This window comes from Oncorhynchus mykiss, chromosome 8 (assembly GCF_057628025.1).
Source record: "Oncorhynchus mykiss isolate SJ-2025 chromosome 8, ASM5762802v1, whole genome shotgun sequence".
NCBI lineage: Eukaryota > Metazoa > Chordata > Actinopteri > Salmoniformes > Salmonidae > Oncorhynchus > Oncorhynchus mykiss.
This window is the reverse complement of record NC_143029.1, coordinates 72709739-72732500: the sequence shown is the minus strand read 5'-3', so window position 1 is coordinate 72732500 and position 22762 is coordinate 72709739. Positions and strand designations below refer to the sequence as shown.

General features: G+C 41.1%; 1 protein-coding gene across 4 annotated transcripts in view; it reads right to left on the bottom strand.

Moving 5' to 3' along the window:
* sntg1 (syntrophin, gamma 1) overlaps window positions 1–22762 on the bottom strand; it is a 39063-nt gene that overhangs the window by 9906 nt on the left and 6395 nt on the right. For all 4 annotated transcript variants that reach the window (XM_036986099.2, XM_036986100.2, XM_036986101.2 and 1 more), the window contains exons 2-12: window positions 16839–17113; window positions 15581–15635; window positions 13556–13690; window positions 13242–13298; window positions 12961–13018; window positions 12812–12855; window positions 12554–12595; window positions 12134–12236; window positions 11720–11802; window positions 11221–11351; window positions 9276–9405 (exon numbers count right to left, since the gene is read on the bottom strand). In XM_036986099.2, the coding sequence (XP_036841994.1) occupies window positions 9276–9405; window positions 11221–11351; window positions 11720–11802; window positions 12134–12236; window positions 12554–12595; window positions 12812–12855; window positions 12961–13018; window positions 13242–13298; window positions 13556–13690; window positions 15581–15607 (810 nt within the window). In that variant the 5' untranslated portion in view covers window positions 15608–15635; window positions 16839–17113. The remainder of the gene's footprint in view (window positions 1–9275; window positions 9406–11220; window positions 11352–11719; window positions 11803–12133; window positions 12237–12553; window positions 12596–12811; window positions 12856–12960; window positions 13019–13241; window positions 13299–13555; window positions 13691–15580; window positions 15636–16838; window positions 17114–22762) is intronic.

Here is a 22762-nt window from a genome sequence, read left to right as displayed (position 1 = left end):
GCACGTCAGAAATCAACTCAAAATAATTTAAAAATCCATAGACTCTAACCACTTCTGGGAAAATTGGAAAACTCCAAACAAACAACACAAAGAGTTATCTATCCAAAAAGAAGATGTATGGATAAACCACTTCTCCAATTTGGTTGGCTCTATAACAAAGAACAAACAGCAAAAACATATACAGTTGAAGTTGGAATTTACATACACCTTAGCCAAATACATTTAAACTTTTCACAATTCCTGACAGTTAATCCTAGTAAAATTCCCTGTCTTAGGTCAGTTAGGATCACCACTTCATTTTAAGAATGTGAAATGTCAGAATAATAGTAGAGAGAATGATTTATTTCAGATTTAATTTCTTTCATCACATTCCCAGTGGGTCAGAAGTTTACACTCAATTAGTATTTGGTAGCATTTCCTGTAAATTGTTTAACTTGGTTCAAACGTTTCGGGTAGCCTTCCACAAGCTTCCCACAATAAGTTGGGGGAATTTTGGCCCATTCTTGCTGACAGATCTGGAGTAACTGAGTCAGGTTTGTAGGACTCCTTGCTCGCACACGCTTTTTCAGTTCTGCCCACAAATTTTCTATAAAACCCATTTGCGACAAAGATTTGACTTCCTGACGGATGTCTTGAGATGTTGCTTCAATATACATGTATCCACAAAATGTTCCTACCTCATGATGCCATCTATTTTGTGAAGTGCACCAGTCCCACCTGCAGCAAAGCACCCCCACAACATGATGCTGCCACCCCTGTGCTTCACGGTTGGGATGGTGTTCTTTGTCTTGCAAGCCTCCCCCTTTTTCCTCCAAACATAACGATGGTCATTATGGCCTAACAGTTCTATTTTTGTTTCATCAGACCAGAGGACATTTCTCCAAAAAGTACGATCTTTGTCCCCATGTGCAGTTGCAAACCATACTCTGGCTTTTTAGGGCGGTTTTGGAGCAGTGGCTTCTGAGCGGCCTTTCAGGTTATGTCGATATAGGACTGGTTTTACTGTGGATATAGATTTTTTTGTACCTGTTTCCTCCAGCATCTTCACAAGGTCCTTTGCTGTTGTTCTGGGATTGTTGTGCACTTTTCACACCAAAGTACGTTCATCTCTAGGAGACAGAACGTATCTCCTTCCTGGGCGGAATGACGGCTGCATTGTCCCATGGTGTTTATACTTGCTTACTATTGTTTGTACAGATGAACGTGGTACCTTCAGGCATTTGGAAATTGCTCCCAAGGATGAACCAGACTTGTGGAGGTCTACAATTTATTTTCTGACATCTTGGCTGATTTCTTTTGATTTTCCCATGATGTCAAGCACAGAGGCACTGAGTTTGAAGGCAGGCCTTGGAATACATCCGCAGGTACACCTCGATTTGACTCAAATCATGTCAATTAGCCTATCAGAAGCTTCTAAAGCCATGACATAATTTTCTGGAATTTTCCAAGCTGTTTAAAGGCACAGTTAACTTCGTTTATGTAAACTTCTGACCCACTGGAATTGTGATACAGTGAATTATCAGTGAAATAATCTGTCTGTAAACAATTGCTGGAAAAATTCATTGCGTCACGCACAAAGTAGATGTCCTAACCGACTTGCCAAAACTATAGTTTGTTCACAATAAACTTGTGGAGTGGTTGAAAAACTTGTTTTAATGACTCCAACCTGGTTCACCAACTACTTCTCTGATAGAGTTCAGTGTGTCAAATCGGAGGGCCTGTTGTCCGGACCTCTGGTTGTCTCTATGGGAGTGCCACAGGGTTCAATTCTCGGGCCGACTCTCTTCTCTGTATACATCAATGATGTCGCTCTTGCTGCTGGTGATTCTTTGATCGACCTCTATGCAGACGACACCATTCTGTATACTTCTGGCCCTTCTTTGGACACTCTGTTAACTAACCTCCAGACGAGCTTCAATGCCATACAACTCTCCTTATGTGGCCTCCAACTGCTCTTAAATGCAAGTAAAACTAAATGCATGCTCTTCAACCGATCTCTGCCCGCACCTGTCCGTCCGTCCAGCATCACTACTCTGAACGGTTCTGACTTAGAATATGTGGACAACTACAAATACCTAGGTGTCTGGCTAGACTGTATACTCTCCTTCCAGACTCACATTAAACATCTCCAATCCTAAATTAAATCTAGAATCAGCTTCCTATTTCGCAAAAAAAGCATCCTTCACTCATGCTGCCAAACATACCCTGGTAAAACTGACCATCCTACCAATCCTCAACTTCGGCGATATCATTTCCAAAATACCCTCCAACACTCTACTCAACAAATTGGATAAAATCTATCACAGTGCCATCCGTTCGTCACCAAAGCTCCATATACTATCCACGATTGCGACCTGTACGCTCTCGTTGGCTGGCCCTCGCTTCATACTCGTCGCCAAACCCACTGGCTCCAGGTCATCTACAAGTCTCTGCTAGGTAAAGCCCCGCCTTATCTCAGCTCACTGGTCACCATAGCAGCACCCACCCGTAGCACGTGCTCCAGCAGGTATATCTCACTGGTCACCCCCAAAGCCAAATCTTCCTTTGGCCGCATCTCCTTCCAGTTCTCTGTTGCCAATGACTGGAACGAACTGAAAAAAATCTGTAAATAGCCCATCCAATCTACCCCATCCCCATACTGTATTTATTTATTTATCTTGCTCCTTTGCACTCCAGTACCTCTACTTGCACATTCATCTTCTGCACATTCTACCATTCCAGTGTTTAATTGCTAGATTGTAATTACTTCACCATCATGGCCTATTTATTGCCTTACCTCTCTTATCCTACATCATTTGCACATGCTGTATATAGATTTTTCTACTGTATTATTGACTGTATGTTTATTTATTCCATGTGTAACTTTGTGTTGTTGTATGTGTCGAACTGCTTTGCTTTATCTTGGCCAGGTCGCAGTTGCATATGAGAACTTGTTCTCAACTAGCCTACCTGGTTAAATAAAGGTGAAATATCTATATATTTTAAAACCTAAGTGTATGTAAACTTCTGACTTCAACTGTACATGATCAAATACAAATCTTAGAAAAAACTATTAAAGACTACCACACCCACTGGATTCTCCAATTACATTGAATGAACTACAGGACAAAATACAAACCCTCCAACCCAAAAAGGCCTAGTGGGGTTGATGGTATCCTACATATACAGACCACAAATTGGTTAAAAAACTTTTTAACATCATCCTCAGCTCTGGCATCTTCCCCAATATTTGGAACCAAGGACTGATCACCCCAATCCACAAAAGGGGAGACAATTCAACCCCAATAACTACCGGGGAATATGCGTCAACAGCAACCTTGGGAAAATTCTCTGCATTATCATTAAAGGTGAATGGAAACACTTCAGGAACTAAATCAAAGCTACTAGATGTAGTCAATCCACTAATACTAAACATGTGCATTTAACTGACATCTCTATTTTTAGTATTTTGATCGTCAACAAGATTTATTTGAGCTATGGTCAGTGCCATTTTAAATTTCCATAGTAATGACTGACGCCAGTGTGTCACTGGCAGGAATCATCAAATTGTCTGTGGTATTGAGTTTTCAAGCGGAGAGTGAATCGAAGAGAGTGATGTTAGGTGCGGACAACGAAGATGGCAACAACAATTAGTAATTCAAATATGAACTGTATAGCGGCAGGCTGTATGAATTGGTTCAAAAAAAATCCACCAATCGCCTGCCCGAGGACCCACAACTTTTGAAGAAGTGGCTCCATGTCCTAAAGATGACAGCACTTGCAGACAGCACTTCGTGGAGGTAGACTTCGCAATGAAGGGCACTTTCGATGCAACAACCGGGAGTTTCCAAATGGAAAAGAGTCATAGGCCAACGTTGAAGCCCTCTGCTTGCACCTCCATTTAAAATTTAGAGGGTTATGGTGTAGGGGTTACCGACCGACCATCGCTTTGGTCCGTACAATTGCCCTTATTTTAGCGCCCCAAAAACGTAATACTTCCAGATCAACTGTAATGTCAATACCATTGTAAAGCACAATTTCTTCCCTTTCCAACAAAATAAATGGCATGACCTAAACGCTGCCCGTTTCTGCATAATTCAAGCAGGCAATGAGCCCCGTCAGGTCTTTTTAAAAATGGCAGGTGGAGAAGTGAAACTAATGCGTGATAGTGAGAAGGAGAGATGTCGTGTGGGAAAATTGCTTTTTTTCACTCGATCTGTCCAACTTATCACCTTATCTCATCTAAAATGTAAATAAAACACTATAAAGAGTTTATATAATGTGTCATTACATACCTATTTGAAGGTTTGTGTCCAATTTGAATCGGGTTTTTAGGGCGGTGCTAAAGTGATCTTAGAAGTAAACAGCGGCTTTGAGAATGATGATCGCATGCAATGATGATGAAAAAAATTACTAGGTATCCCCCCCTTACCCTCGTCACTGTCCATTTCTTGTTTCTAAAGGATGAGAGAAGTGCTACACCTGGTGGAGAGAGATTATAATTCAGAAATAGTTGCTTTATGCGTGCTGTACGTTACGACATGACACGCCACGATGTAACGGAGGGTCAGTTTTTTTCAACAACAGTTTTTTTCTCCAATACTATAGAGCCATTACCATGTCGATCAATGCATGAATAGAAACCTAGTTCACACCCCCGATTTTGAAGTCAACACAGTCGCTACAGTCCCATTAGTTTTCTTTGTAGCCTCGTTTGAATGTTGCGGTTGCGCACATTTGTACGGAATGGGGTGAGTTTACTTTAACTGAATGGGGAGGCGATGCGACTGAAGACGACATAGCTAATGTTTGCTGAAAAAATAAATGTCCCCGGTACATTGGAAAGAATTTACAAAATAACAGAGCAAACTAAAATGCTATTTGGCCCTAAACAGAGAGTACATACACAGTGGCAGAATACCTGACCACTGTGACTGACCCAAACTTAAGGAAATCCTATGTACAGACTCTGTGAGCATAGCCTTGCTATTGAGAAAGGCCCCCGAAGGCAGACCTGGCTCTCAAGAGAAGAGGGGTTATGTGCACACTGCCCACAAAATGAGGTGGAAACTGAGCTGCACTTCCTAACCTCCTGCCAAATGTATGACCCTATTAGAGACACATATTTCCCTCAGATTACACAGACCCACAAAGACTTTGAAAACAAATCAAATTTTGATAAACTCCCATATCTATTGGGTGAAATACCACAGTGTGCCATCACAGCAGCAAGATTTGTGACCTGTTGCCACAAGAAAAGGGCAACCAGTGAAGAACAAACACCTGTTTATTTATTTTTCCTTTTGTACTTTAACTATTTGCACATCATTACAACACAGTATATAGACATAATATGACATTTGAAATGTCTTTATTATTTTTGAACTTTTGTTTTTGTGTAATGCTTACTGTTAATTTTTTATTGTTTATTTCACTTTTGTTTATTATCAATTTCACTTGCTTGGCACTGTAAACATATGTTTCCCATGCCAATAAAGACCCTTAAATTGAAATGGAATTGAATTGAGAGACAGAGACAGCATTGAGGCTTCAAATGAAACATTCTGCAAGATTACAGGTATCAGCAGCTCGGAACGGGTTTCAAATAGTATTTAAAATCTTTCCAATACTTTAAGTGTTTGCTCTAGCCTGCCTAGAGCGCCAGATAGGTGGGATTTAAAGATTTGGGACTAGTCTATTGGCCCATGAAGCCAGGCAAGCTCAATCAAGCACAGATAACGCATTTGCAATGGTTTGGAATAGTATTTGAACCCAGGTATCAGCACCGCCAAATTCACACCGCGCTATAAGTAGAACCCTCTCACAGGAATAGAGAGAGAACCAAATTATACCAAATTGTAGCTATTACATTTACATTTTCACAGCGTCCCATTTTCAAAAGTGTACAATTTAACAGTGATCCAGTAGAGGGCCCAATGTTTATTTTTTCAATGTTATGGAAAGAAGCCTTTTATTACCGGACTATACATGAGCTGGGTTCTGGGTCAGAATACCACATACAGTTCATTCGGAAAGTATTCAAACCCCTTCCCCTTTTACACATTTTGTTACCTTACAGCCTTATTCTAAAATGGATTAAATAAATAAAAAATTGTCATCAATCTACACACAATACCACATAATTAAAACGCCGCAAAAACTGGTTATTAGAAATTGAAGCTAATGTATATATATATATATATATATTTTTTTTTATTTTTTTTTTTTAAATGAAATATCACATTTACATTACAAGTATTCAGACCCTTCACTCAGTACCTTGTTGATGCACCTTTGCCAGCAATTATACCCTTGAGTCTTCTTGGGTATGACGCTACAAGCTTGGCACACCTGTATTTGGGAAGTTTCCCTCATTCTTCTCTGCAGATCCTCTCAAGCTCTGTCAGGTTGGATGGGGAGCGTTGTTGCACAGCTATTTTCAGGTCTCTCCAGAGATTTTCGATTGGGTTCAAGTCCGGGCTCTGGCTGGGCCATTCAAGGGGATTCAGAGACTTATCCCGAAGCCACTCTTGCGTTGTCTTGTCTGTGTGCTTGGGGTCGTTGTACTATTGGAAGGTGAACCTTCCCCCCAGTCTGAGTTTTTTTTTAAATGTGGCAAATTTGTTAAAAAAAACACACTGAAATACCTTATTTACATAATCATTCAGACCCTTTGCTATGAGCCTCAAAATTGAGCTCAGGTGCATCCTGTTTCCATTGATCATCATTGAGATGTTTCTACAACTTGATGAGAGTCCACCTGTGGTAAATTCAATTGATTAGACATGATTTGGAAAGGCACACACCTGTCTACATAAGGTCCCAGAGTTGACAGTGCATGTCAGAGCAGAAACCAAGCCATGAGGTGGAAGGAATTGTCCTTAGAGCTCCAAGACAGGATTATGTTGAGGCACAGATCTGGGGAAGGGAACGAAAACATTTCTGCAACATTGAAGGTCCCCAAGAACACAGTGGCCTCCATCATTCTTAAATGGAAGAATTTTGGAACCACTAACACTCTTCCTAGAGCTGGCCGCCCGGCCAAACTGAGCAATCGGGGGAGAAGGGTCTTGGTCAGGGAAGTGACCAAGAACCTGATGGTCACTCTGACAGAGCACCAGAGTTCCTCTGTGGAGATGGGCGAACCTTCCAGAAGGACAACCATCTCTGCAGCACCCCACCAATCAGGCCTTTATGGTAGAGTGGTCAGACGGAAACCACTCTTCAGCAAAAGGCACATTACAGCCTGCTTGGTGTTTCCCAAAAGGCACCTAAAAAAGTCTCAGAACATTAGAAAAAGTATTATCTGGTCTGATAAAACCAAGATTTAACTTTTTTGGCCTGAATGCCAAGCGTCACATCTGGAGGAAACATGGCACCATCCCTACGGTGAAGCATGGTGTGGGGATGCTTTTCATCTGCAGGGACCGGGAGATTAGTCAGGATCGATGGAAAGATGAACAGATCAAAGTACAGAGAGATCCTTGATGAAAACCTGCTCTAGAGCACGCAGGACCTCAGACCTGGCCGAAGGTTCACCTTCAAACAGGACAACGACCCTAAGCACACTGCCAAGAAAATGCAGAGCCAAGAAAATGCAGGAGTGGCTTCGGGACAAGTCTCTAAATAGCATTGAGCGGCCAAGTCAGAGCCCGGACTTGAACACGATCAAACATTTCTGGTGAGACCTGAAAATAGCTGTGCAGCGACGCTACCCATCCAACCTGATGGATGGGCAGATATGAGCGGATATGCACCTAAGATTGGGAGAAACTCCCCAAATACAGGTGTGCCCAGCTTATAGCGTCCTACCCAAGAAGACTCAAGGCTGTAATGGCTGCCAAAGGTGCATCAACAAAGTACTGAGTAAAGGGTCTGAATACTTATGTAAATGTAATATTTCAGTTGTTGTTGTTTTTTATTGTTGCTAAAATTTCTTAAAATCTGTTTTGGCTTTGGCATTATGGGGTACTGTGTGTAGATTGATGAACATGTTTTAAATAAAATGAATCATTTTTAGAATACGGCTGTAACAGTAACAAAATGTGGAAAAAGTCAAGGGGACTGAATACTTTTCGAATGCACCGTAATCATATCTTGGTTACAACCTCTTTCATGCACTTTGGTACAGTAAGAGATGAGCGAGGTGGCGACAGCCAGAAAACCCTCTCATCCACACAGTACAGTATTGACAGTGACTCATCATTATTATGCTCAATGTGACCCCTCACTTATTCCACTCCACATTCGCCCCCTAGAGACGCTGGTCTCCCTCACACTGCCCTCAGGCTGCATTATAATTACATTTCTCAGAGGTTGCTAATACTATGCTAGGTGTTGAGATGCTCTTTACTAGCTACATTCCTAACCCCTCTCTCAGCAGTGCTCCAACCACCCACCGAGTCCAGAATGAAGATTTATCTGAGTGGGACTTAGAGTTAGCGAGCGACAGCCAGGCTAGCTTTTAGCTCTACTTCCTGACCTGGTCTTTGCCAGGTCCACTTAATCATTAAACACTAATGGCCAACCTGTTATGTATTTGGAAAAAATCAACTGTGCTGCTAAGAGATAGCAACACTAAAAAACAAAACGTATATTTGCTTTCTGTCTGGAGGATACAAATTGAGGATGGTCCATGCAGTAAGATACAGAACTGCCTTCCCCTGTTTGTTGAGCACTATCCATCTGGAAGTAACACAAAGCACTAACCTGTTTAACACATCCAGCCAGAGAAAGCTTTTTCAAAGACATTCAAACAGAGAAATGGAGCATAGTACACAGTCGCTATCTCCTGAATTACTTTTAATTTGCTTACCACCTCTCGGGATGATTATTATTACATAATGCATTATTATGAATTATAGCTAATACAAGTGTATTGGTTAGCATGGGGGGTGTAAGTGTATGTAGTGACTGCCTCCAAACACCAACACTGATATTGTGACTTACGCCTCCAAGAATGTGGATGTTTCATGTCCCATAGCATGAAAAGACATTCATAAGTATATGACTTATATGATACATCTGACACATTTAATGATAGTTAGCTGTGTGAAACCTTAATGAAAATTGACAAGATCATAAACTGTTATAGGTTAACTACTGTGTGTAGATACTCAATCACCTTAACAGCCATCCTCAATCCATATGAGTGTAGTAATACAGTGTTCTATTACATTTTTCATCAAAACCGAACCCGTGGCTGTTTAAGAGTATGGAAAATCGACCTAAAATCGAATCTATCTTACTCATGTTTTTGCCTAAGAAGCACATCAATTTAGTTTGATTGTACTCACATTGTGCTTGGTGAGAGCTGATATATTGGCTGCTATTGCTTGGAGCCAATCTAGGCAATCTTCAGCAGTGGGGCACGTGATAACCCCACTGCAAACCCCATCCACAGCTATGACTTGAAATGCATGTTTCCTTTAGAAATCAGAATCAGACAAATATACTTTTTAGTAGTGGTTGGCACCAATTCAGTATGATATTAATATCGATATCAATATGAACAAGGCATATCTCAAAAATGTTTTATCCTTAGTCAGGCAAACAACTTGTCTGTCCATATATTAATCATAACCCATGCCGTCTCAATTTCTATTCAAGAGAAATAAGTAACAGCTAAGCAAGCTTTGCAGCAAATGGAGGAACCACTGTCTTATAGTGCCTTTGGAAAGTATTCAGACCCCTTGACTTTTTCCACATTTTGTTACGCGACAGCCTTGTTCTAAAATTGATTAAATTAAACAATTTCATCAGCAACCTACACACTATACCCCATTATGACAAAGCGAAAACAGGTTTTTAGACATTTGTGCACATTTATTAAAAACAAAAAACAGAAATACCTTATTTACAAAAGTATTCAGACCCTTTGCTATGAGTCTCAAAAATGAGCTCAGGTGCATCCTGTTTCCATTGATCACCCTTGAGATGTTTCTACAACTTGATTTGAGTCCACCTGTAGTAAATTCAATTAATTGTACATGATTTGGAAAGGCACACGCCTGTCTATATAAGGTCTCACAGTTGACAGTACATGTCAGAGCAGAAACCAAGCCATGAGGTCAAAGGAATTGTCCGTAGAGCTCCGAGACTGGATTGTGTCGAGGCACACATATGGGGAAGGGTACTTCTGCAGCATTGAAGGTACTCCATCATTCCATCATTCTTAAATGGAAAAGGTTTGGATCCCCCAAGACTGTTCCTATAGCTGGCTGCCCGGCCAAACTGAGCAATCAGGGGAGAACCGCCTTGGTCAAGTAGGTGACCCAGAACCCGATGGTCACTCTGACAGAGCTCCAGAGTTCCTCTGGGGAGATGGGAGAACCTTCCAGAGGGACAAACATCTCTGCAACACTCCGTCAATCAGGCCTTTATGGTAGAGTGGCCAGACGGAAGCCACTCCTCAGTAAAAGGCACATGATAGCTCGCTTGGAGTTTGCCAAAAGGCACCTAAAGGACTCTCAACCCATGAGAAACAAGATTCTCTGGTCTGATGAAACCAATATTGAACTATTTGGCCTGAATGCCAAGCGTCAAGTATGGAGGAAACCTGGCACCATCCCTACGGTGAAGCATGGTGGTGGCAGTATCACGCTGTGGGGATGTTTTTCAGCGGCAGGGACTGGGAGACTAGTCAGGATTGAGGCAAAGATTAACGGAGCAAAGTACAGAGAGATTCTTGATGAAAACCTGCTCCGGAGCGCTCAGGACCTCAGGTTGGGACGAAGGTTCACCTTCCAACAGGAAAACGACCGTAAGCACACAGCCATGACAACACAGGAGTGGCTTCGGGACTAGTCTCTGAATGTCCTTGAGTGGCCCAGCCAGAACCCGGACTTGAACCAGATCGAACATCTCTGGAGAGACCTGAAAATAGCTGTGCAGCAAACCAAGTTTTGCTTTGTTATTATGTGATATTGTGTGTAGATTTGAGTGGGGGAAAACTATTGAATACATTTTAGAAGAAAATGTGGAAAAAGTCAAGGGGTCTGAATACTTTCCGAAGGCACTGTAACTGCCAGTGGTTGACCTCTCCATTTGAATAGTCTCTTTACAGGAGACAAGTCATCCTAACACCTAGCCCCCAAAGTCCCTCGCCAGAAGACCCCTCTCAAATAGACGAGGCACAGGGGCCACTGAACCTTCAGCAGTAGTGACAGAGAATGGCCCCTGGCTGTGTTTTGACAACAAACATTCCCCGGTCCCCCGGCTGCAGCCCAGCGCTGAGCTTACCTGCAGACGTCAGAGCCCGGGATGTGCTGTGACAGACGGGAGTGGAGGAGAGGAATAAGGCGCAGGTCCACCCATCTCTTCTCCCAGCGGAGCCCAGGGGACGTGGGCCAAGATGAGCAGGACAGTGAGTCCTAGAGGGGTTTATACACACAGAAAGAAGAGAACACCTCTTAGTTTAGTTCTTCATATAGTATCTCCCATCATTTTTCTAATACGTCAATAGCCCAGGCTTGTTCATGATTCATTCAGGTAGATGTAGATGCAGCAGAAGCTGTATATGTGCAAGCCATAGTTCAACTACTGAATACGTTGTTTTTTCCTCTGGCCCAGAGAAAGAGTTAGAGCACCCGGACTGTCACCGTCTGCCTGTGAATGCCACTGCGGAATAACAACAGCCTACTGGCATTGTTACAAGAGTTGCAGAGACAGATATGGCTGAGACTTGTACAGAAAGGAGATCAGTCTCAAAATGGGGTGGGTTAAGAATGCTAAACTGTACCGTATTGTTAGGATGGTAGTTCAGGTGTAAGCCACTGTCGCACAGAGGGGAGGACGTTCCACTGCTCTGGTCACTTGGAACACCTGGGAGGAGAATGACATTCAGAAGTTATTTATTCAGTCATTTGGAAGTCATATCATATTTTCTTTAGCCTTGGTACAATATCCAGAGCTTTTATGTCTAGCTCTATTTCAGGTAAAAACTATATTTAAATAAACTTTTCTTTCCAGCTCTTTTTCAGAGATAATTATACCAGAGACAAATAACAGTCAATGCACGAATCATCATGTAATCCATGTGCAGATGGAGTTTTTTTCTCCAATCTTGTTTTATTTTCTCTCATCATATCCTTACTGAAAATAACATACAATTTCAGCTCTTATATTTCTTTGGAGGTTTCTAAGATGCACGTACATGTGCAGTCTTCACAGAGGGGCAGTTTCAGAAAAGCAGGTGTCTTCTTCAAGAAAGACACAGTCAGAGTGACTTCCTCTCCGGCATTTCGCAAAACCTGCACCTGTAAAGAAATATTTGGTGAATTTACAATACTGCCATAGGACTTCTAAGTCTGTTACTCATCTCAACCACGTACTTGGATGATGGATGTAGTACAAATTCCCTTCTTAGAACAAGTAGATTAGATATCGGTTAAAAACCTGGGAGATTTACGCAGCCTCACACATTTAGGAGGTTGATACACACAAATCGGAAAAGGTGTAAAACTCATCTTACATGCCCCAAAGATAAGGTCCAAAACGTTAAACAAGATAAAGTGGTGTTGCAAGTGTTTGCAGCTTCAGGGAAATATAAAATATTAAGTTGGCAGCTGCTTACCGCTTCCTCGTGGCGATAGCTTCGAACATTTATTCCATTTATCTAAAAACAAACAGTCTTCTTGTTAGTAACAATAATATCCAATCCATTAAATTGATGATATGCATGATATGAGGTGGCTCAGTGAACTAACATATCGTATTGTGATCCATCTGCAAAGTGTGAAGGAGTTTGAATTTGATCAGACATACCTGTAGTACAAATACTGAATAACCCAAGACAGAAGAAACTGTCAAAATACTCATCATTATCCCTTACCTGGAGGATCCCATCTCCAATAAACAGCAGCCCAGACAGTTCAGCTGCAGACAATATATTAGATATTATTACGTTTGGGTAAATAAACCGCGATTCATAACTCATAGTGAAATGGAAACAAAAAAAAAACAAAAAAAAGGAAAGCTTACCTTTTTGCTCTTTTGATATTTTTGATATCACAACAGGGATTTTGTGTTCTGCGCCTCCCTAGGGGGTGAATTATATAGTTATGTAGTTTGTTGCACAAACATTTGAAGGAAAGAAACAGAGGGAAAAAAGAGAAAAACTGTTGTGTCTTCCCCAATACGATACTCCATTAGTCTACTGTTGATATATCAATTGTGGCTTCAAAAGATCAATGGCATTAGGTAACAGTAAATTCAATGATAGAATAGGCAGAAACAGTCTAATCAATGGAGATCTAAATGACCTTAATGCTCAAGCCAAAACCTCCAATCGTCTGTCTTCTGATCGTTACAGTTCTCTCCTACAAGGAATCAGATGGAATAAAGAGGTGTTTATTGTGGACATACTTACGAGTATAAAAGTTTAGCGTAGATAATACAAGTATAACAAAGCTGACAAAGGAAAGGCCCATTTTAAAAGGTATTTTCTCTCCAGTCATGCTCACACTTCACTCTCATGGTTCCAAATGTATCGTCTGCCCAACATGATATCTTTTTCTGGTAATTGAAACATCCTTTCCCAAGGTATTTAATTTGACATGCAGGGCAGGTTACTTACACTGGAATAAAATGGTTCTCCTGACACGCAGATGACATCTTGCTCTTGAATGGTCAGAATGTCTTTAGCCAAGTGCAGTCGAATATTGAAAGGCTCCTCGTTACCATCTTGCAGCAGATAAACCCCAGTCTTTGTCTGCAAAGTAAATCAAAGTGGGAAAATCATGTATCGTTCTTCTTTGTCCAAATTAACTGGCCATGAAATTAAATCAAATGAAAATGTCATCAAATTGTAAAGACATTGAAGAGACTTGACAGAGTGACATGTATGATAATGATAATTCTTCTTAGCCTGTTAATTTCAAAATGGTGACATGTAAAACAATGCCCCATACATTATGTGAATTCCACTTTCAGAAAGCTAGTAACCAAGAAACCATTTCAATTACATTGTATCTAATAGGTTTCGGAAATTTCGGAAGTTATTATTCGTGATCACATCAGGGGGAAAACAATTCCACTAGTGTTTATATTGCATACATCTTCAATATTATGTTGCAATTATGTTTGATAATAGGAGACAGTAGAAATATAGTTAAGCTAATTAGGTTAGTTCTCAGTAAATAATTTTCACTAATTGGTTTGAATTACATGTATTTTCTATGCACTGTGCTATAACATTAATCAGACTAAAATATATTGTTGTCTTGGCCCTGAAAATAAAAATCCTTATTTGATAATTTTCCAAAACCAGATAACTGCAACGATACGCCTCTTAATCACAGGCAGCAGAAAAAAAATATTTACAATCATCTAATTTAATAAATCTCCAATTAAATAATCAATCTTCATTTTGTCTATCCATCTAAGGTCTTGTGGAATTAAAAAGTTTTAATAAATTATGCTCAGTCACCAGGTATGCATTTCTCTGAAAGGAATGAGAGAAATCATCATCATATCCCGTGATCCATTTAAAACAAGCTGATCTGCATACATTTGCATTCTGTATAGCCAATTCCCCACCAACTAATTGGAATGCATGTCCTGTCCTTGAAACTACGGTTAAGTCTAAATAATAAAACCACCTTCACCTGACATGATTACATGATTTAGGTGCTCCCGAGTGGCGCAGCGGTCTAAGGCACTGCATCTCAGTGTTTGAGGCGTCACTACAGACACCCTGGTTTGATTCCAAGCTGTATCACAACCGCCCGTGATTGGGAGTCCCATAGGGCGGTGCACACTATGCATCCTTGATGACAAACGCAGTTAGGTCACTAAAGGATACCAGTTTAAAAAATAAGGTGACATGGTAGGTATGGCAACTCAAAGAATTACATTTACTTGTACAGTATCTAGATCTGTGTAAAGAAACCATAACAAAATCAGCCTGGGTGTGTATTAATATCAACAGCAGCATCTCAATGTGAAAGTCTTTTTACAGTGAGTTGCCTTGCACACTATATCCACGGTGTGTGTATGACTCACACGTGTGAGTTTGTGTGTGCGTGTGTTGAGAGAGAGAGAGAGAGAGAGAGAGAGAGAGAGAGAGAGAGAGACGTTGAAGGCAGTCATTCTCGTTAGCCGAGCTGAATCAGAGCTACGGTGCTGATATATCTATCACTGGGTAGATCAGAAGCAGCCTCTACTCTCTCTGTCTCTCTCTACTCGGCTGAGCATTGTTTGACCTGCTGTAGAGCATGTATGTAATTACCCTTATCTCTGATCCCATCTTGTGTTTCATCATTACCTTCTCATCCTAATCCTCTCCATCTTTATCTAGCTACATCATCAACTCCAGTCAGACACTGTCGTCTGTGTACATTCACAATTTACACCACAGGCGGTTGGCACCAGGTATGCAACAAGGACAGTCACATTTTCATCTACCTAAGCCAATCATGCATTGTAGAGATATGATAATTCAATGACACTTGTGGTGGTGCAAAGGTTAACATGTGTCAGCAATTGAGTACGCTGTCAAGTAAAAAGACAAAATGCTATTTGCCGTGGCAGACCAATTTGCTCCAATTATCTTTGCAAAATGCTGAGGGATTGAAATCTATTCAACTGAAATTCTACCTACCTCTTCATTTGAAGTCCTGAAATCCATGTGCTATGGTACAGTGAGGGAATCTGCCCTGGAAAAAGACAGAAGAGGGAATTCAATTGCATTAGCTTCTTGAACAAAATACCTAGCAGTTAGTCAGTGACATGGTTCTTCTCACTTGTAGTAATAACACAGATTACCTAGCAGTTAGTCAGTGACATGGTTCTTCTCACTTGTAGTAATAACACAGATTACCTAGCAGTTAGTCTGTGACATGGTTTTTCTCACTTGTAGTAATAACACAGATTACCTAGCAGTTAGTCAGTGACATGGCTCTTCTCACTTGTAGTAATAACACAGATTACCTAGCAGTTAGTCAGTGACATGGTTCTTCTCACTTGTAGTAATAACACAGATTACCTAGCAGTTAGTCAGTGACATGGCTCTTCTCACTTGTAGTAATAACACAGATTACCTAGCAGTTAGTCAGTGACATGGTTATTCTCACTTGTAGTAATAACACAGATTACCTAGCAGTTAGTCAGTGACATGGTTCTTCTCACTTGTAGTAATAACACAGATTACCTAGCAGTTGGTCAGTGACATGGTTCTTCTCACTTGTAGTAATAACACAGATTACCTAGCAGTTAGTCAGTGACATGGTTCTTCTCACTTGTAGTAATAACACAGATTACCTAGCAGTTAGTCAGTGACATGGTTCTTCTCACTTGTAGTAATAACACAGATTACTCAAGTAGTATGATTGTGCACCACTTAATATAAACACAAAACCCACTAGCATGGTCTGCCTATTTTCTGTCATGTCATCCTTGTGGGACCAGCAATATCAATCCAGAGTAATAGATTTTCATTGCAATTTCACTTCTTTCAAGCAGAATCCTGTGCAGAACTAATCAGGGGGGAAACCAGAGACCATTAAATGTCTATGAATAATTCATAAACTGAAGGTGGGAACCTAAGTATCTATCCTGATAAATGTTTCAATATGGAATCTATTGCTCCCGTCACCTGACTGACTGTGTTACACTATCTGTTACAGAGTTACAGCAGGGCTAATCATTGAAGCTTTTGAAAACAAGTATCAGATGAAGGAGTAGTACAGAGCAATAAATACATGGCTCTGGATGGGGATGAGAATAGATATAGAACATATGCTTCCCTTGACCTCTCAACTTTGTGGTGAAAAAAACTGCTGTCCTTGAGAAGGAAATAGTTACACTATAACAACATTGTGCTCGAGGGGTATATGTTGCAGTATATATTCAAGGCTCACCTCAGTAGAAAGGCCCCCGGCTCTTCGTCTGTAGAGGTCTAGCCATGAAGCAGGCAGGTGAGCACTGATCCTACCCGTGGCAGAGGAGCTTCCCTGGGCATGGCTGTGGGGGGACGCATGCCCTCCCGTGGAGCTGGTGGCCTGGCCTGCGGTGGGCTTGGTGTTGGCTCTGGGCAGTGGCTGACCTGGTGTATGTGCTGCCACAGTTCCAACAGTGGTTACGGAGGGTGTCCGATGGTGGACTCAGGAGCAGTTCCACTCAGATCCAGATTGAGCTGAGTTGAGATCAAAACATAACATTAGTTTGTTTGTGAGGTAGTGGGAACTAAACCATGAGGCTATAAAAGGCTAATGCCAACAAATTATGGCACGACAGTAACAGCCCATACCACTTTAACCGGATGCAATGATGTTTCATATTTACAGAGCTCCCAATCATCGCACAGAAATATTTCCCAGTGCAAAAAGACTGATGACTTGACAGAATAACTCCGGGTGTGATGGTTTTCAAACCAGTTTATGGGAAGGCACAGAGGCAATTTGTTTGACAAGCGCAGAGGGTGAATTTCAGAGAGCAGTTTGTTACAACGCGGTGAAAAGTCTCAACTGCTGCAGGTTGAAGGCACCTGTGGGTCCAAAAATATAGATACCTAACGGCAATTAACACGTATTCTTCAGTGTCCTTGTTGTTTGTATGCCAAGCGCAAACGTTTCTGCCAAGGTGTTTTGTTGTGTTGCAATTGAAACCTCAGGAGAATTTATTCTCGTTAGTGCACATTTGTTGACACGATATCACATATCTGTGAAGCTGTATTGGCAAGCTGCCTCTGTGATCATTGTTTTAAGGCACCTTTTCAACTCACTTTTCATTCACATTTGAAACTATACATCATCATGTTACGGAAATCTTTTCTCTCTGCATCCAAGAGTATGCTAAAATACTTTTTTTTGTTTAAACCTTTATTTAAACACAGCCTTTGCAATGTCTCTCAATATCGTGGCATTCCATCTGGAGAATGCCAACTCATTCCATCTGGAGCCTGCCAACTCATTCCATCTGGAGCCTGCCAACTCATTCCATCTGGAGCCTGCCTTATCATTCCATCTGGAGCCTGCCAACTCATTCCATCTGGAGCCTGCCAACTCATTCCATCTGGAGCCTGCCAACTCATTCCATCTGGAGCCTGCCAACTCATTCCATCTGGAGCCTGCCTTCTCATTCCATCTGGAGCCTGCCAACTCATTCCATCTGGAGCCTGCCAACTCATTCCATCTGGAGCCTGCCAACTCATTCCATCTGGAGCCTGCCAACTCATTCCATCTGGAGCCTGCCAACTCATTCCATCTGGAGCCTGCCAACTCATTGAGTGATGCATTCCGACGCTCTTTTAGACCTTCTTTAAAAATGAATGTCTACATCTGTCCTAAAATGTGCATCTAAAAAAGGAAATGTTTCATATTCTGTATGCAGCCTGGCTGTTTGTCCACGAATGCAGGCCTGCTTCCAGCAGGGGCCCTCGAGAACATACTGACAAATGCAAGCAGTTCACTTCACTGCCAGAATCCCAGTCAGATAGACTGAGCTGAACCTTATGTGCAATTTAAGTTGAGTCAGCGTAACTCACAGGCACAGATATTTTCCCCAAATCACTGCACAGTGTTTCTCAAATAGCACTCCTGGCGCTGACACAATAGCAGTAGAAAGTTAGCGTTGAGTGGAGAGGAGTAGTTTTGCTTAATTTGCTTGGAAGGTGTTGGCTGATAGAGACATCGCCTTGCCTAGGACCTGAAGACAGCAGGTGTCGGCCCTTGAGGAAGAGACCAGCCATTTATTCGACCTGTTACCTTGGTACCGTGACCTGAATCTAAGGGAGGTGACTATAGTAGCTCGAGGCTTAAGCTTTAGGGCTCGATTCAATACGTATCGTAGAAGATCTGTGGTATAGCGTGACAAAATGTAAAGGCAATGTTACCCATGCTCGCGGAGACTGCATTCACGGTAAATGCTGCATATGTCGGCTCAATCGAAAATGACCTTGAAATGACAATCTGACCATACCACAGATCTGACGTGATACGGATACGGACCGAGCCCTTAGTAGTCTTATGTAACCAGACGAGTGTGCCTCTGGATATGGAGTATACCCCAACATACTGTACATTTACGCCTATCTGTAAAGTCTGGTATGTGAGCTTAAAGCTTTTAGCAAAGACAGCTTTTCCTTGGTTTCAATGCATTAATGACCCAGGTGAAATTCCCATTATTGTTGATTAGTTGAAATTAACACATAGGTTCAGGAGGAAAAATTAAATCAATCAGATGACAGGATCAATTTACAACTCTGTCTACCCTTCTGCCTACACAGTATATAAACAGTGACATACATCACAATGGTGTGCTGGCTGATTTCTGCATCCCACCTCCAGCAACGCCCATCTCCCTTCCTTCTTCTCTCTTGGCGGATTCTTCCATAGAGATAATATGAGATGAAAACTACTAGATATTCTCTATGAGTTCTTCTCTACCTCGGTCCTTGATCTGGAGCCAAACCGACCCGAGGCCATATCCAAACCAAAGTAACTACAGTATTTTCCATTTCTCAACCATATGTCCATACCTGCACAGTCATCAGAAAAATGGGATAATAACCAAACGCACAAATTTGGTTCATGTGGAAAAAATCTACTTAAATGAATTGGTGACAAAACAACCATGAGTAGTCCTATGAAACAGTGAGCTGACTCTCCAATTAAATAGTTGAAGTCTATCTCATTGCATTCCATAGCACTTACCATGAGGTTTCATTATAATAAATAGTGTTTATGTTCTTATCCTGTCTGTGCTCGATTTCTCCTGATAGTTTTTGCATGACAGAAAGAATAAGAAAAACAAGTCAACAGTGCTTGATCGTCGCTCTCCAAAGGCTAACCTCAGAAAGCAACCAATTATTTTCTCAGTATTTACAGAGGATCCGTCAGATTCAAGAGCACCCTAATTAGTGTACTGTTTTCAAATGCTCCTTACAGTAGGCCTATGCATGGCTGTGATTGTGTGTGTGTGTGTGTGTGTGTGTGTGTGTGTGTGTGTGTGTGTGTGTGTGTGTGTGTGTGTGTGTGTGTGTGTGTGTGTGTGTGTGTGTGTGTGTGTGTGTGTGTGTATGTGTGTGTGTGTGTGTGTGTGTGTGTGTGTGTGTGTGTGTGTGTGTGTGTGTGTGTGTGGCTTTTGTATATTCTGCTAGTTCCTGAGTCCTTGTCTACTATTTTGCATCATTTGAAAAAGGGACTGTCAAACTGCTCCCCGCATTACCCCCGTAACTTTCTTAATTCTGTCAAGTATATAGGGAGAGGAAGAGATTGCTATTACTTCTTGAGATTTTCAAGTTAACTAATACCTGAGCCACAACCGTATGTGTGCTCAATCTCTCTATACCAATATGGTCAGTGCTATTACGCTCGCTCTGTACCAGTTCCATTCAGCAGTGAGAGTGAGGGAGCAGAGGTAAATTAGTGACAGACACATTTATGGACCCGCTTCCTGACCTTCCTGATTGTGATGAATGGTTCTTGGCATGGCATAGCCTACAACTATCAAGTGGGTGCCAACTTAAATCCAACCGGAGCATTTCACAAACTGGTGCTGGCCCATTATAGCACTGAATATCCAGGAATGGTTCATTATGACCAAATGGTGTTATGTGAATATACGGTTTATTTATAGCTTCAAAATGTGTTTAAAACTATAACGTTGAACTCATGGACTATCGGTGCTTGTGTCCATGGCTCTGTTTATGAATTTGAGAGGGTTGGTTACGTTTCCCCAGCCCCATCTCTCAGATTTATACCAAACCAAGTGGCGGGGCTAAAACACAAACTCCAGATTGTGGCTTTAAAGAGGGGTACATTTTATTTAGAGTTCAAGCGTTTACCATCTGGTGGGTTTTATATACTTTTCTCCAGTGAGTTTCTTAATTAAAATGAATAAATTGTCCCATTAACAACACATGATAATATACTAACATATAAGCCAATGCCTTGAGTGAAGTGAAGCAAATAATCGGACATTGTTGTCTCAATTAACATTAACGCATTAATTTAACTCATAGGTATTCATGCACATTACAGTGCCTCTTATAATAGATAGTTAATTCCACCTAACTCATTTTAAAAATGAGAATAACATGAAGTACAACATGAAATTCAAGTAGCAGCCATTAGCAGTGTAACAAGCCAGTCCTACATGGGGGGTGGGGGGGTATCATGCTGTGAGGATACACAAACATGAAATATGAATAACCTAAGTGCATTGCAGTGAGCATCGGCCTGATAGAAACAACTTTGCACTGTCAGATGACGTAGCCTATTATTTTCTGAAATAGAGGACTGTATCCTCTATTAAATCAGCAAAAGACTTGAAATGCTAAGGGACATGGTTGTGCACAAAAAGCAATTTGTTTGACAAGTGACACATTTGTCAAATGGGGGTATACTGTCTGAAGGATGTATAGCACATTACCAGAAATAATGGTCTTATAATAGCCTACATTCAATGTACGTCATAGGGGAAAATAAGAAACTTCTCATTTTAGTTTGAGCTAAATCTGACAGAACTCTAATTCTGTACATTTATACCTCCCAGATGAATTGTGTAATTATGTGGAGTTGTTCCCAAATAGTACTCCTAGACATTTTGCAATTTCATGAATGATTTGAAAACATATATCACAAATGAAGCAATGAACAATCAACAAACAATGCATCAAGACTCTGTATGGCATTTACCTGGCGTCTAATATATAACTGACATACTTGCCCTTTAAGCAAAATTATAAAGTCACAACCTACTTATCTGTAATAAGCAAATAACATCATAACTTGAGTCAATGTGCTGTACGTGCTCTAACTAAACAATGTGCATTTTAACTCATTCCCACATTGATATTACACAATGAATAACACCACTGGGCTAACATTAGCTGAAATCTATCTCTATTTTTTGAGTTGCAATACAGAACAAAAGTAATTAAGAAACAAAAATAGCACTATTAGTGTTGTGTGTTTTGAGCTATGAGAGTTTGTGAGGATTGACTAATTTACTCATCGCTCTGCGCTGCCTGGGCTAGAGGACAAACAATTGTATTTTTGTACAACAGCGACTCTGTAGCAAACAGAGAGACATAACACTCTGACGTACACTGACTGACAGACTGACTGAAGCATCTACAGTCAAATCTGTTTGTGCTATTGTTTATTGATTACACAAACCCTTATACAGTTGAAGTTGAAAGTTTACATACACTTAGGTTGGAGTCATTAAAACACATTTTTCAACCACTCCACACATTTCTTGTTAACAAACTATAGCTTTGGGAAGTCTACTTTGTGCAAGTAATTTGTAACTTTGACACAAGTAATTTTTCCAACAATCGTTTACAGACAGATTATTTCACTGATAATTCACTGTGCCACAATTCCAGTGGGTCAGAAGTTTACATACACTAAGTTGAGTGTGCCTTTAAAAAGCTTGGAAAATTCCAGAAAATTATGGCATGGCTTTAAAAGCTTCTGATAGGCTACTTGACATCATTTGAGTCAATTGGAGGTGTACCTGTGGATGTATTTCAAGGCCTGCCTTCAAACTCAGTGCCTCTGTACTTGACATCATGGGAAAATCAAAAGAAATCAGCCAAGACCTCAGAAAAACAAATTGCAGACCTCCACAAGTCTGGTTCATCCTTGGGAGCAATTTCCAAATGCCTGAAGGTACCACGTTCATCTGTACAAACAATAGTAAGCGAGTATAAACACCATGAGATCACACATCCATCATACCGCTCAGGAAGGAGACGCGTTCTGTCTCCTAGAGATGAACGTACTTTGATGCAAAAAGTGCAAATCAATCCCAGAACAACAGCAAAGGACCTTGT